This window comes from Amblyomma americanum, chromosome 6 (genome assembly GCF_052857255.1).
Source record: "Amblyomma americanum isolate KBUSLIRL-KWMA chromosome 6, ASM5285725v1, whole genome shotgun sequence".
NCBI classification, from domain to species: domain Eukaryota; kingdom Metazoa; phylum Arthropoda; class Arachnida; order Ixodida; family Ixodidae; genus Amblyomma; species Amblyomma americanum.
The window spans coordinates 92,222,189-92,235,530 of NC_135502.1; the positions used below are offsets into that span (position 1 = coordinate 92,222,189).

General features: G+C 43.0%; 1 protein-coding gene across 4 annotated transcripts in view; it reads right to left on the reverse strand.

Moving 5' to 3' along the window:
- Lnpk (zinc-ribbon metal-binding protein lunapark) overlaps positions 1-12,282 on the reverse strand; it is a 34,941-nt gene extending 22,659 nt beyond the window's left edge. The window contains exons 1-4 of one of the 4 annotated variants that reach the window (XM_077627569.1): positions 12,080-12,282; positions 9,261-9,302; positions 8,833-9,020; positions 2,979-3,165 (exon numbers count right to left, since the gene is read on the reverse strand). In XM_077627569.1, coding sequence (XP_077483695.1) covers positions 2,979-3,165; positions 8,833-9,020; positions 9,261-9,302; positions 12,080-12,106 — 444 coding nt within the window. In that variant the 5' untranslated portion in view covers positions 12,107-12,282. The remainder of the gene's footprint in view (positions 1-2,978; positions 3,166-8,832; positions 9,021-9,260; positions 9,303-12,079) is intronic. The other 3 variants (XM_077627571.1, XM_077627568.1, XM_077627570.1) reach the window with 3 other exon arrangements.
- Between the last annotated feature and the right edge of the window lie 1,060 nt (positions 12,283-13,342).

Below are 13,342 nucleotides of genomic sequence, written 5' to 3' on the forward strand. Positions count from 1 at the left end.
CATCAACCTGATTAGATCCACCGCTGGACAAGAACCATCCTTCAATCCTATGGCCACTATCGTTACCGTACCCCTGCAAGTTTCCTGATCGCATCTCTCAACCAGACCCTCTGCTGGACGTAGCTGTTTTTTCCTTCGCTCAGAATCCATTCCGTTGCCGAAACAAGCTATTAGTTGTCTGTTAGCCAAATTAAATATTCTGCTCAGGCCCATTCTTTCCTTTTATTTGCATTAGAATAACATTACCACGAGTCTGTTCCCTAATCCACAAAAGCTTTTAGCTTTTAATCCAGAAAAGGTTATGTCTATCATTTTCCTTACCACTGCTCGCCACACTGGTCTCAATTTATGTTGGGGGTGTTTTCATTAGCCTCCATGCTTTCACCGCCCAGGTGAGCACCATATTTACTCAAATGTAATGACGTCTTTTTACCGGAAACAGAAATGAAAAGTAACCCCTCACATTAAAATCGAATATCATACGAAGATAAAACCACACTATGCCATATTTACTCGCATACTGGTTGATGAGTCGCACAGGTAGATGCCCAATGTCGGAAAACGAAAAAAAAAAAAGAAATTAGAATGCCACACTAGTCAACCAACAGAAGCTCCGAGCCACAAATACCAATCAACACATACAGAAGCAGCGGCCAAGCAACCAAAAACTTCTCGCAAAAGACGACGCACATGCACACCGTGCGTGAATTCAATGCATCATCCCGAGGAAATGCGACAGAATATGACTAGAAGGCATTGTAAAGGCAATAATTTCTTTTTCTGGAAGTTCAGCAGACTCTCTCAATGTTTGCAGCACTGCCGACACGTCTTCACGTTTCAAAACATTTTCATTTTCTGGGGTGCCACTGCCCCATTAAACCGCTGAAAAACCAACCGTCTGGCCTGAAACATCTTAAAGGCTCTCGTTCTGAGCGCCACACAACTGGGTTTTCGGGCCAGCGTGTGCCACTGGTCACTAGTAAACGCACTTTGAACCAGTAGCATACTGAGGAAACAAGGTATACTTGCTAAGCAGCAATTCACTTCCTTATTTCACTGAGGTATGTTTGAGTGAATAACAAAGGAACATGTTTTGTTGCTAGTTCTAAGGAAACCTACGCAGCAGCATTGCATAGCAGAGGGGTTTGGAGTCGCACCATGGAGAAAAAGTTGAGTAAACATTTAGTGTACACTGAAGCAAGAAGTAGTTAGTCGAGTTCAGGAAATGATTACACATCATTTCTGAACAGGGCAGGAACAACTGGATAATGGTGTGCACATATAGCATTCTGGAGTACTCAATGTCCTCTAACCTTCGGCAGAAAAAGAGGAATTATTCCATAATTCGAACCTGACTTATTTTCAAACTATACCAAAAAGTAGCCAAGTAGACAAAATCAAATTTTTGCAGCCAAGAGGCCCCGAAAGTAGCTAAACCTGGCAAACCAGCACAGGACGACAACTCAATTAAATGTTGCTGAGAAAGGCCACCGACATTTGGGAGGCACGACTCACTGTTTGGTTGAGCGACTGGGAGGAATTTCGTTTATTATGACGAGGCAATCAAAGCGCACGATCGACGTCGTGGCGGCATGGCAAGACTCCGTACTTATCTATATACAATGGTCTTATGTCAATCTTTTGTGCGACTCTTTGAAACAGAATTCACACGTGCATTTGTTGAAGTACTTTTGTTCATAAACTTCATCTTTCTACATACAGTGGCATCGTTCCTCACGTTACATTCGTGTTCTTTCATTTTTTTTTTCCTTTATGTGCCCAGAAAGTCAACCCTGTCGTTAAAATCGCGGTCGCCTTACATTCGGTAAACAGAGTACTCTCAGGATACTAATTTATATGCCTTTCTTTTCAGGAATGCCAATAAGCTGCCGGTCTCAAAATAAATGCAGTGGTCATTCATTGCAAGGCAAAATAAACTTACAGCTCAATTTTTTTCACACCATGAGCAAGCTTCATTAGAATTACATTCAACCAAACTTCCTGAAAATATGCACCTTCTAACATGCCATTTAAAAAGGTGTGGGATGAAAACAATGAAACCTTGAGACATGACTAAATAAAGCAGGATTATGTAAAGAAGATGGGGTCACAAACAAAATAAAACAGAGCTACTTCATCCTTGCCTTTTCACAAAACCTAGTACATAAAAACCATGCACTTAAGTTTCACTGCATTACACCTCTATCTTATACCTTCCATACAAAACAGTCTATACTTTCACACACTCGTCACAAGAAGTTGTGAGTGGAACAACCTGCCTGCAACATTTTATGCATTTTAGACAGCATCACACACACCGGTAATTTATGCAAAGCACTCGCTAACGTAACATAAGGCACTGACCCAACGTCTTCAGCAGAAAAAATTTCACCCGTGTTGCAGTACCTTCAGGTGTCTACGTTTCATTCTCTTTTAACGCTTGTGTGTTCCTTTAACTGGAGCTTATTTTAGTTTGCTCTTTCGAAGCATGCTACGTACTAGCTGAACAAATCATTGAGCAAAATGCTGCATTTCTGTGTGAAGACTGGAGTGCTAAAGGAAAGCAGACCAAGGAGAGATGCAGTACGTCCCCTCTGCAAAGTTTTTTGTAAGCCCTGAAGATGTTAATAAATGGATAAATTCTTGCTGTCCAAATGAACACTGACTGAAGGTAACAGGAATCCTAGACTAGTTCTGCTGGCTCTACAAGCTAGTATTCATCTGTTTGGCATCCAGATGAAGACTAGGGTCCTGGTTGTTTGGTGTCTCCCACCACAGCTGACTACACCATGCACTTCCACAACTTACATCCCGTTTTACTCACTCCACTCCAAACTATCACTCAAAACTGAAATGTTAAGAATATCAGCATTCTGATGGAGGTTCACCACAACGATGCATGCGACCCAGAATACACCACACTAGCATACTTTTTAAAAATATTAAAGACAGGAATGTGTCCCATGTCTTTTACTTACGACACTTTTCCTGAGCGTTTCTGGATCATACTTCTCCAGGATTTCCTTGGCAATCTTGTAAGTCTCGGTTTCCATGACATTGTCAAGTACCGAGCGCTTCTGCTTTATCAGATCTGTGAGCTCCTCATTTTTCCTCTCAATTTTTCTCCTGAAGTACCACTGCAGTAGCTTTTTCAGAAGTACTATGCTGTAAGGAAGAAAACAAAAAAAATTCCAAGAGCAGCAAAACATGAAGCAGACAAGCAAGCAACAGTCGGGTGTACAGCGACAGACCAAGCAAGGAATGCAGAACAACAAAACCACCATACAAAAGTACCAGAGGAGAGAGAGGAAACACACATGCAGAACCACTTTAGACAAGCTTCACGTAGCAGGCAGTTGCATGGATAGTTTTACTGGCACGTACCACAGAATGGTGCCAAGTTCATTTGATGAGTTCACTTCACTGGATTACACTGGATGATTTAATGTCATTCAGTATGAATGGCATTAGCCTGTAACGTCACTGATCACCGGCTAAATATTTCTGTTTAATGTAATTCATTACAATTGGATGGCATTTGCAATCAAGAGCGCACCAATTCCATTCACATTTGATTTTAATCTGAATGCTTACTCTTAATGTTGGGTCAGCACCAAAAACAAACACCGCAAAATAATAATCTGAACACCATAAAAAAAAGAGTCATTATTCCTTGAATTTTACAACACTCAAGCTAATGTCACCAAGGCTACCTATACTGCAAGCTGTCAAAGAAGGCTACAACCCTAAGTCTCAGCAGCACACAGGCACCACCATGCGAGCAGCCCATATCCATCTTGCATCAGCTGTATGAACACAGTTGCAATGTTTGCATGGCAGTTGATATGGTTGCCAAGGGCCTGCTCATTAACCCCTTAAAGGCACAATTTTTTTCCAAAATGGCACCAAAATGGTCGTTTAGTACCCACGCTGCCATCTGCTGGCAAACCCAAAAAATTCTTTGTATGAGCCCTCACCATAAACCAGACACAGGTTGCCGGGAAACACATGACAAGCTGGATTATTCAGCTGCCAGAAATGACAGTCTGCTTATGATGAGCCTGGCCCGTCCAAGTCTGCTAGGGGGTTAAGCTGAGCATTTCTTGCAAATGGCATCCCCAAACAAACACAGCACCTTGTGCACGCACTGCTTTGATTTACTTATATTTTTATTCTACGATTGCCACAGCTGTTATCTGTGCTGTGAATTTATACTGCATAGCAGAGGAAGAAGGCAATAGACATGTGGTGTAGCGAATCTCATTCACTTTAAATGACGTTTAACATTCCAGTGTGACAGCGTATCAAAGACTGAAGCAAATGGAATATAGAGAACTAATATATCAGGGCATGGACAGTGAAACCTCGTTAATTCGGACTTCAGGGGCAAGGTAAAACAGACATGTAAATTATCCGAATGTCGTATCAAATGGCCCCAAAAACTGTCAAAAACCTTTCACATGAAGGTAAAATTTATCTGGTGAAAACCTGGGCAATAGTCATATCCTTTTAAGACAAAAACTGTGACAACAGTGATTCTTCGCAGTTCCGACAAATGACTTAATTGGTACCCACTGCCGGGAATATCGGAAGCAGAGCTGCTTCATAATTTGTTAAGGGTCTCCGCGTTTTTTTGTTTTTTTTCGTGTGCGACGCTGTAGCGCTGGAGCTTCTTCGCACATGGCGCCACACGTGGGGAGGCTTCACCGCACGAACCGCAAACAGCACGTGATGAGCGCGGAGTTTGGGCGCGCCAGAAGAACAGAAATACGACACAGAGCTAGAGAAGCATGAACTGACGCCCGAGTGGCAAGACTTTCTAAAAACAAAGACAAAAAGATCGGTGACAAAAGATCATTGTTCTAAACAGCCAGCAGCTGATAGCCGCCGTCGTCGTGGGTGAACGGTGGAGCCCTGAAAACAAAACTATGCAGCTGGACCAGCTGGACATTCTCTGAGCCTATCGCCGGGGCTCTGCCGATCGCTATCACGCCTGCCGTTGCGCGCGCTCAAGACAGGAGCGGGAGACGATGTTACATGCAGTTCAGGCTTTAGGACAAATATATGGAGAATCACCTGTCGAGCAGGGCGCTACTTCGGGAGCCTCTCCGAGTTAACCGAAGCCAGCCCAAGGGCGTCCAAATAAACGAGCCTTCGACGTCATATATAGGAGTTTGGTGGGATTCCAGCGGAAGTCCGAATTGTCCAAATTAACGAGGGTCAAAATAACGAGGTTTTACTGTATTATCAGGCTTGCATAGCAAAAGCACTGCCTCCGGGCCTATGATCAGCCTGCTTTGCACAACTGCAGACTACAATACTCCACTATTCTTCATTCTTTACATCTGGATAACTGGCCATGCTTATTTGTGCACTTTTTATATGCTTAATTAAATTTAATGACACATCTCCCTTTACCTGCAGAGTAATAAACGGGTCATTACTCATTAGCGTCCACCCAAGCACACCCATACAGCTACAAAGGAAAGCCATGCTGTTACAGAAACTTCATAGTTAGAGGAAAATTTGTCCTGGTCTGTGGCTTGAACCCAGGACTACCACCTCACCGCAGCAGTCACTTTACCAACTTAGCTAACCAGGACGGCTAGCTCAGTGGGAGCTGTTTAGCTTTCCTTCGTAGCCGTATGGTATGGCTGCGCTTAGGTGGATGCTACTGAGCGACGACTCCTTATAATAAATCTACACCAGCGTGGGGGATTCCCCCAACATTGGGTCATTACCTGAAGAGGCCTTTCCCAAAGTGTTCATGACATTTGCAAGGAGATCTTAGTTCATTACCAACTTTGCGACTTTCATTTGCATTTCAATGTGTAAATAGTAATTAGTGGTTCAAGAAACTTTAGCAACGTTTATGTAGCTCCAACAAAAGCTTACTCACATGCCTATTTTTATTCTGTTGGCAAGAAAAGCCTTTCTACAGGATGGAGCTCTGCTTTCAAATGAAGTTTCAGTTTTATTCAGACACGAGACCTCTACAAAGGTGACTGCTGTCCCAATGAGCTGGCGTTAGCAACATAACTGCTCCTGCGATTCATCGGTAATCTTCTCTAGTTACACAAGAAATGGAAAAATCAAATGAAAACATAGCTGTGTACCAATCTCACATTTCTTGTCACCAGAGAAAGCAGTATGGAAAATCCCCTACTAAAATGACCAAACTAGTCTTGGGTAAAGAGATGTGAATTACTGCCCTGCTCAAAAGACCACTTGCTTAAAGGGACCATGCAATGAATAAAAAGTCGCTTGTAAATGTTTTCAATGCTTAGAAATGATGCTAGGAAGCATTCACACCAAGTATGAGTCTTCGGAACTGAGCCGGCAATTTATTATGAATTTTTAAAACCCGTGATTTTGAAATTTGCGGGCCGATTGGTGTGCTCGTAGTGACTGATTTTGGAACTAAAATCGTGAAAAGAGACGCCACTGCACCCATGACGTCGCCAGGCCACCACACGCTCTCATTCGCTGGAGCCACGGCAGCCATGACGTCACGGGCACACTTCTGGTAGCCGTGAAAATCGTTTGCTCGTGCCACCACGCGACCCTCTCGGGCAAGCCCGAGCCAGGGCATTGCCTTCGCGCATATGGTTTCAGTTTTCCTCTGCCGCCTTCTTCTGTCGGGAGTTCCGGAGCCGCTCGCAGTGGCTCGCCGAGTCACTACTGCCGTCGCTGGCGTTCAGCCAGTACAGCGTGAACACATAGGGCTCGATGCCCATCGCGGCCATAAGAGCGAGCAATCGCGCCTCGAGGTCCGGGTCCATTACTGCTAACTACAACAAACGACAAGCAAAGAAACCCGACGCGCGCCGCAATCACGCCGCTGACGCTGCTGCTGGGTTGCTAGGAGCGACAACCGAAAGTTGCAAAAGGAACGTCAGTGGATAACGTAATCATGGGCGGGTCCCAGTCCCAGAGCTGTTTTCTTTATTTTTGTCTGGCGTCCCGTGTGTACGGGTTGAGGGGGGAGAGGAGGAGCGTAATTTTTAATCGTCTATATCTTCGTTGTTATTGATGCTAGCTTAAAAATTCTTGCGTTGGGGTGACGAGTGATGAAATGCCTATCTCTCGTCTGCTTTACGTAATCTCAATTAATTTATTGCATAGTCCCTTTAAAGGTTAGCACAAAGCTGCAATGTTTCCTGAACGACAATGGTGGGTCTTTAGTTTACAAAGAAATACAAAGGCACCTTGTTGGCATCATTCCAAGAACAGCATTCTCACATTGTGAAAAGCATTAAATCACCTAACACTACCAGCAGGAATGCACAAGCTGGCCAGAACCCAGGTAACTCATCTTAAGCCAATACTTTAATGCGGTAGCACTGCTAGGCGCATTTTTTTTATTTCAGGCATGCATGCATCCCTGAAGCCTGCTTTGTGGCAAGTGGCCCACCTGGCTCACCTGGTAATAGGCAACCAGCCAGATGTGTAAACCTAGCAGGCCTTCACCTGGGTAAAAGGCCAGGTGAAGCCCTTTGGGGTAAAAGCCGTATCGTAAAGGCCTTTAGGGTGAAGGCCTTCATGGTAATTGCCTTCTTGGTAAAGGCCTTTAATTCAAATGCCTTTAGCACTTAAGGACCTTTAGCGCTCACCCTAACTAGTGCTATCCTGTGCTTAGCCATGTTAAACCGTCTGCAATTTTTTTTTGCTTTTTTTCTCAGGCTAGAGCTAGAAGCAACCACCAGGGTGGAAACACCACAAGCATTATTTAGTATTTTGCACTGTGCAAACAAAACAATGAATGACGGGGTGCACAAATATCTGGTTCAGTTTAGTACTGAACATACTCAGAAGCTTAGTTTAGATTAGTTTAGTCTATGGGGGTTTAACGTCTTAAAGCAACTCAGGCTATGAGAGACGCCGTAGTGAAGGGCTCTGGAAATTTCAACCACCTGGGGTTCTTTAATGTGCACTAACATCGCACAGTACACGGGCCTCTAGAATTTCGCCTCCATAGAAATTCCACCCCCCGTGGCCGGGATCGAACCCACATATTTCGGGCCAGCAGCCAAGCGCCGTAAGAACTCAGCCACCGTAGCGGCTATACTCAGAAGCTACAAATAAATAATTACAAAGTGTATGAAACTTAGAAGTGTTCTTTTCCCCTTGAGCTCTCTTCATCTCTGAAGCCTAATTTACCTATTACTCATTCAACATATTCCGACATTAACACTGGACGGCTCTTGCACCCAGACACATATGTGGCCGATAGGCATATAAGCAACTGCCCTACATATTTAATACCTTCTTTGCATTGAAAATCAGCAATCTGCCAGGTTCACTTGCATAGATACGTGTTACACATGTATCTGAATACATTAGTTGCATTTTTAGCAATCAACTTGGCGCTCATTTTACACATTCGGTGTCTAAAACGCACTTTCAAGTAGATATACTTTTGGTGCACAAAATGAACTTGCTTTTAGCCCAAAGAGCTGGTCTCTACAGTTCTGCTGACCATGAGACATTTTTCTCAAATTTCCAGACACTGGTATGCATTTCTGAAAGATGTTAAGGGCGTATTTTGTCCATCAGTTGTCACTGCCATCAACTGGAAATTACAGTTTTGTTCCAAATGTAGCACCACACAGCCAATGTAGCACCTGATGAATTAAAGCTCATTTGCAATAAAGGTAATACCACAACTGCCCACTTCCAAGCAGTACCACAGGACCAGATTTATTGCAACACACTGTTATGATCAAAAGTATAGCACCTTCTAAACACCTTTGCACTTCAAGTTTAAACAGGCATAAATATGAGTCCTGGAGACAATTGCAATGCACTGTAAAACATCAAGGGTGTACTTACACAGCAGGAAATAGTGCTAGTGGCACAACGCACAAAACTTGGCCACGAAGTGTCCTCGGGAAGTACCACACATAGGTTATGACCATGCACAAGATGTAGAATAAACATGAGTAGAATATTAGGGCTCCTACAAGCCTCTTCTGCTGTCGCTCTGTATTTAGTTTGTATTCGTTTATATTTTTCACTCGCTGGAAAGGAGAGAGGAAAGACAATTGAACAGGTCATTTTCATCAACGTGTGCTCGAGTCATGTATGACAAGAGAGGTAGGATGCAACAGAAATGTGTCACATAAATCATGACAGGAATATCCAAATAACATTTATGAAGTTACAATAATCAAGTTCCCAACAAAACGCAGAATTCTCTGACATCTTCACTCATTAAAAAAGGCAAACAACATGAAATGGCATGAACTAAGCCACAATACCTTTTCAATGTCATCTAGTAGCTCCTTGGTTCCAGGCTTGTGCTACAGGGAAGAGAAATCACAAAATACTTATCAAAATAAAATATCGAACCACTACAGGAAGACAAAGATAACTGCAACAACACGGATATCAAAACATTTCACATCCTTTTCAGGACTGACAAACGTCTAGAGACAAATTTTTGCAGGCAATTCTACAGAGAACATGCATTTATTTTGCCCACGCATTAATTAGTGCACGAAGAAAAGTGGCAGTGCAAACTACAACATCAACATTACTTTTGGTTTCAGCTTCATTCTTCAGTGCTACACAGACTAAGACGGTGTGTTAGTGTATATTCTTGGCCGAGTCGGCAACTGAACATTGTGAAAGAAAGAAGCGCAAAAGACGAAAAGAGAAACGGAAAGACACACACGAACGCTCATGAGTGTTTTCTTTTCTTGTCGTGTCTTTTGTGCTTTTTCTTTCACAATAGGATGCTGTGACTCACACTGCTTACAATCCCCAAAGAAGCTAAAAGAATCTAGACAAAATATAGCACATGCTGGACACAAACTTTAAATGCAGCTTGTTTCATTTTAGGGGTCAAACTTTCCAGCACACAGTTGCAGTACGCATCCACAATCATGGTGTCTGTCTGTTTTGCACAACATATGCAAGTTGTACTTCTTGAAGCAATCAAGAATTTGAGAGGAGAGCAGAAGCACTTGGCTTCCATTAGCAGGCCTCATGTGCAGCTGTGGTAAATCCATGCTCTAGACCCCTGTGCCCTTCATTTTCAGTTAACCACTGCAGCATAACAAAAGTTCTGCTCACGTACATGAGAAAGGAAGTGCACTTGAAGGGCATTAAATATACGGCGCCTGAACACATTGCGGCTCAAAGGCTGCACATGCTCAGCCTGCTAATGAATGCTATCTCAGGTACCATACTTCCCGAGCTATTCGGAGAACTTCTATGCCGATATCACAATGAACACATTACACTGACACTCTCATGACATATACAGGCAGACTATCACAATTGCACTTGGTGAATCTGTGATAGCAGACCAACACCTGTGCACTTCGGTACCACACCATAAACCTTCATCCAACCTTGCACATAATGCTACCACAATAATCCCCTAAAACCCACAGCTGCCTCTGCACCAATAAACCCCAACTACCACCCAATGCTGTAGGAAACAGTGGACTGATGACACAGAGCAAAAATTTTTGCCCTGCTTCAAAAAACTTTGCTGTTTTGTTGCAGTTGCCTTGACCACTCTGATCACTGCTGTCACTGCCCTCACACTTTTCCAAGAACAGTGAGCTCACAGATGACAGTTATTTACATCAGCCCCAAAAAGCCTTCGATTTCGCCTTTTAGGAGAAGCTGCGAAAAATGTGGTTCAAGAAATAGAACACAATAAAATTCTACCCGCACGCTATTTGACCACAGCTGTACAGCCGCATTAAAATAACTGGAAGGGTGAAAAAGAAAACACGTACTATGTGTTGAAGTATACAGCATTAGCACACTACTTCTAACAGCACTGTTATGCACAGCAATTCGACCATGCAGCTTTGGCTGCATGGTCACCAAGTTGTCTGCTAGGATAGTGGAAGTTCCTCTGTCCTTTCTTTCAGACCTAACACATACACCAACAATGCCCCATGCACTGATAAAACCCTGAAATATTAATACAGCAGACAACTAAGAAACTTCAGAGTGCAGAACATAAACAAGTGCCCTTTAATTTGCAACATGCACTCTCAACTGCAAATATAAAGTTAAATATGGGTACAGCTAGCCCGGGACAAATGCAGAAGCAATGAATGTAAAGAGTCCCTGCTTACTCCTTTAGAAATCCGCAAGTTGATTGAATCCAGGAACAAAATTAAACTTTACTTCACATTGGTGCGCATCTCGTACAAGTAAAATGTGCGGAACGCAGTACGTTAAAACTCGGGCACGTATTTTGCGCAAAAATCGCTGCACGAAAAATTGCCACAAGCACGGCTTCGCGAGGAGCAACTCATGCTCGTAGGCCGAAACTACTTACGCAAAAAAAAAATATATATATATATATATGTACAAATGCATGAAACGAAAGGTGGGCGGGGCAGAATCCGAAGTCAGAACCTATAAACATCTACACCGCACAAGGCTAAAATAATAAGGAAGGGGCAAGCTGAAAACAAGCAACAAAGTACACTGACCACTCGGCAGCACGTTGACCACGCATACCTGTCGAGCAAGTCTGCTCGGCAACGTGTCACCGCACTGTTGCTTCTTTTAAATTACTCACTGCAAAGACTGATCTCGATTCGCAAAAGCGGCCTGAACTAGTTTTAATCCAGCATCCAACACGAACAGCTTTTTAGCGATTGCCGACCGTACAGGTGTCATTTTTCATTCCACTCAGCGAGTTTCAAGTAATCGCCATAGCGCGACCTACAAGCATTGCGTCTGCGACTAAAGCTCGTGCTAAAGACTATTGCTGTAAACAGAACTACATAGAAAAAGGCGTGCCCTGTGTGCCCAGCTTATCTCCTAAAAGCGCCGCAGCGGATGCGCTACTCTGGTACGGCCCCAAAAAGCAACAAAGCGTCTGAGGACGTTGATCTTTGAGGAAAGACTAACAGCGGTGACATTCAAACTACGAGCGCTTATTTCAACCTGACAGCGTTTCTTGCCAACTACGCTTGAGGGATTGAATAAGTGAAAAGAATGATAGGCTGTTTTCATGAAAATGCACATGTGAGAGCGCTGTCAACGGAGGCGTTACATGAAACTTGTCGGTGATCGCGAACGAGGATCCGCCATACTTCACCTTGAATCTTGACCAGAGGATTCCCATTTTGCTCGCTTTTTGTTGAAGGCGCTTCCGAGAAGCTTTAGATTTAGAGTGACATCGGTGACCACCACAAGATTTTGGCTCTAGGACACCGGACAGCCTAGACGTTCATCCTTTCGAATACATTTCACTCACAGAGATTTTGCGGAAACACGGAATGACGTTAGCGGAAAAATGGTGCTGCCATCTATGCAAATAAAACGAAAGCGAAACCTGGAATGAGAATTTTAAGGAAAAATCAAATCATATTATTCCTAAAACAATGCCCATCAAATAAAGTTTAAAAAATAAATTTTAGGAATTGCATTATACGAAGCAGGCAGGAAGTGCGTAAAAACACATGGCAACAAAAATATGAACACTTTAATGCTTCTATATTAAAATGCTTATCATATATTACGTAGTAAAATGTACAGAAATAACTAATATTAATGTGTTTAGTTATTAATACTACCTTCTTCAAATAAACAACATACAAAGAAAGAAACTGAAACCGAAACCGAGTTGCAGCAATTCTTTCGTAAGAATTTTTAATTTCGTTTGTTTATTTCTTTGTTACTATTCGCTATTTTCTGGCGCCAGTCAGTCTTTTCAGAAAAAGTAAACAACTTTTTCTCTCCATGTTTATCTGCCTGAATCTCTCCTGCGGAGGCTCGCGTATATCACGGAGGGCGAGAGCGATTCACATCAACCTTGAAAGCGGCGTAATGAAAAATATTTAAAAATAGCGAACGAGCGCTTTTCCTCGTCGTTGAAACTGCCTCAGGCGAGTTTTTCTCTTTTCATTTTCTATGAAGTGCGAATCAGGAAGGAGCCTTACGTCAATGAGGAACACTCCGCGGTGTTAGGAGGTTGTGGGTTATGCAATTACACACGTTGTCGTCAGTTGAGAAAAAGGAAACGAGACGAAAAAAATAATGTGGACAAAAGGACAACAACCCACCGCATGGCCATTAGTGCTGCGGCGGCAGCTGTTCTGTTTTTTTAAGTACATGTTGACATTCATTATATATCTTTTTCTTGCTTTCCCGACATTTTGCGTTTTGCTTTTGCGTGAAGCAGAGTGTGTTAATTGTTGTCCATATGTGGCAGTCCGTACATACGCGCGATCCTTTTCGCATCAAAAAGAAATACACAGCAAGCACCAGCTCTAGAAGACAGGACAAAACCCATCGGAGAAGGAATTAATCTCGCCGAATATTTTCCTCGTTTTTTATCAAGATTTGGGGAAATTATTTT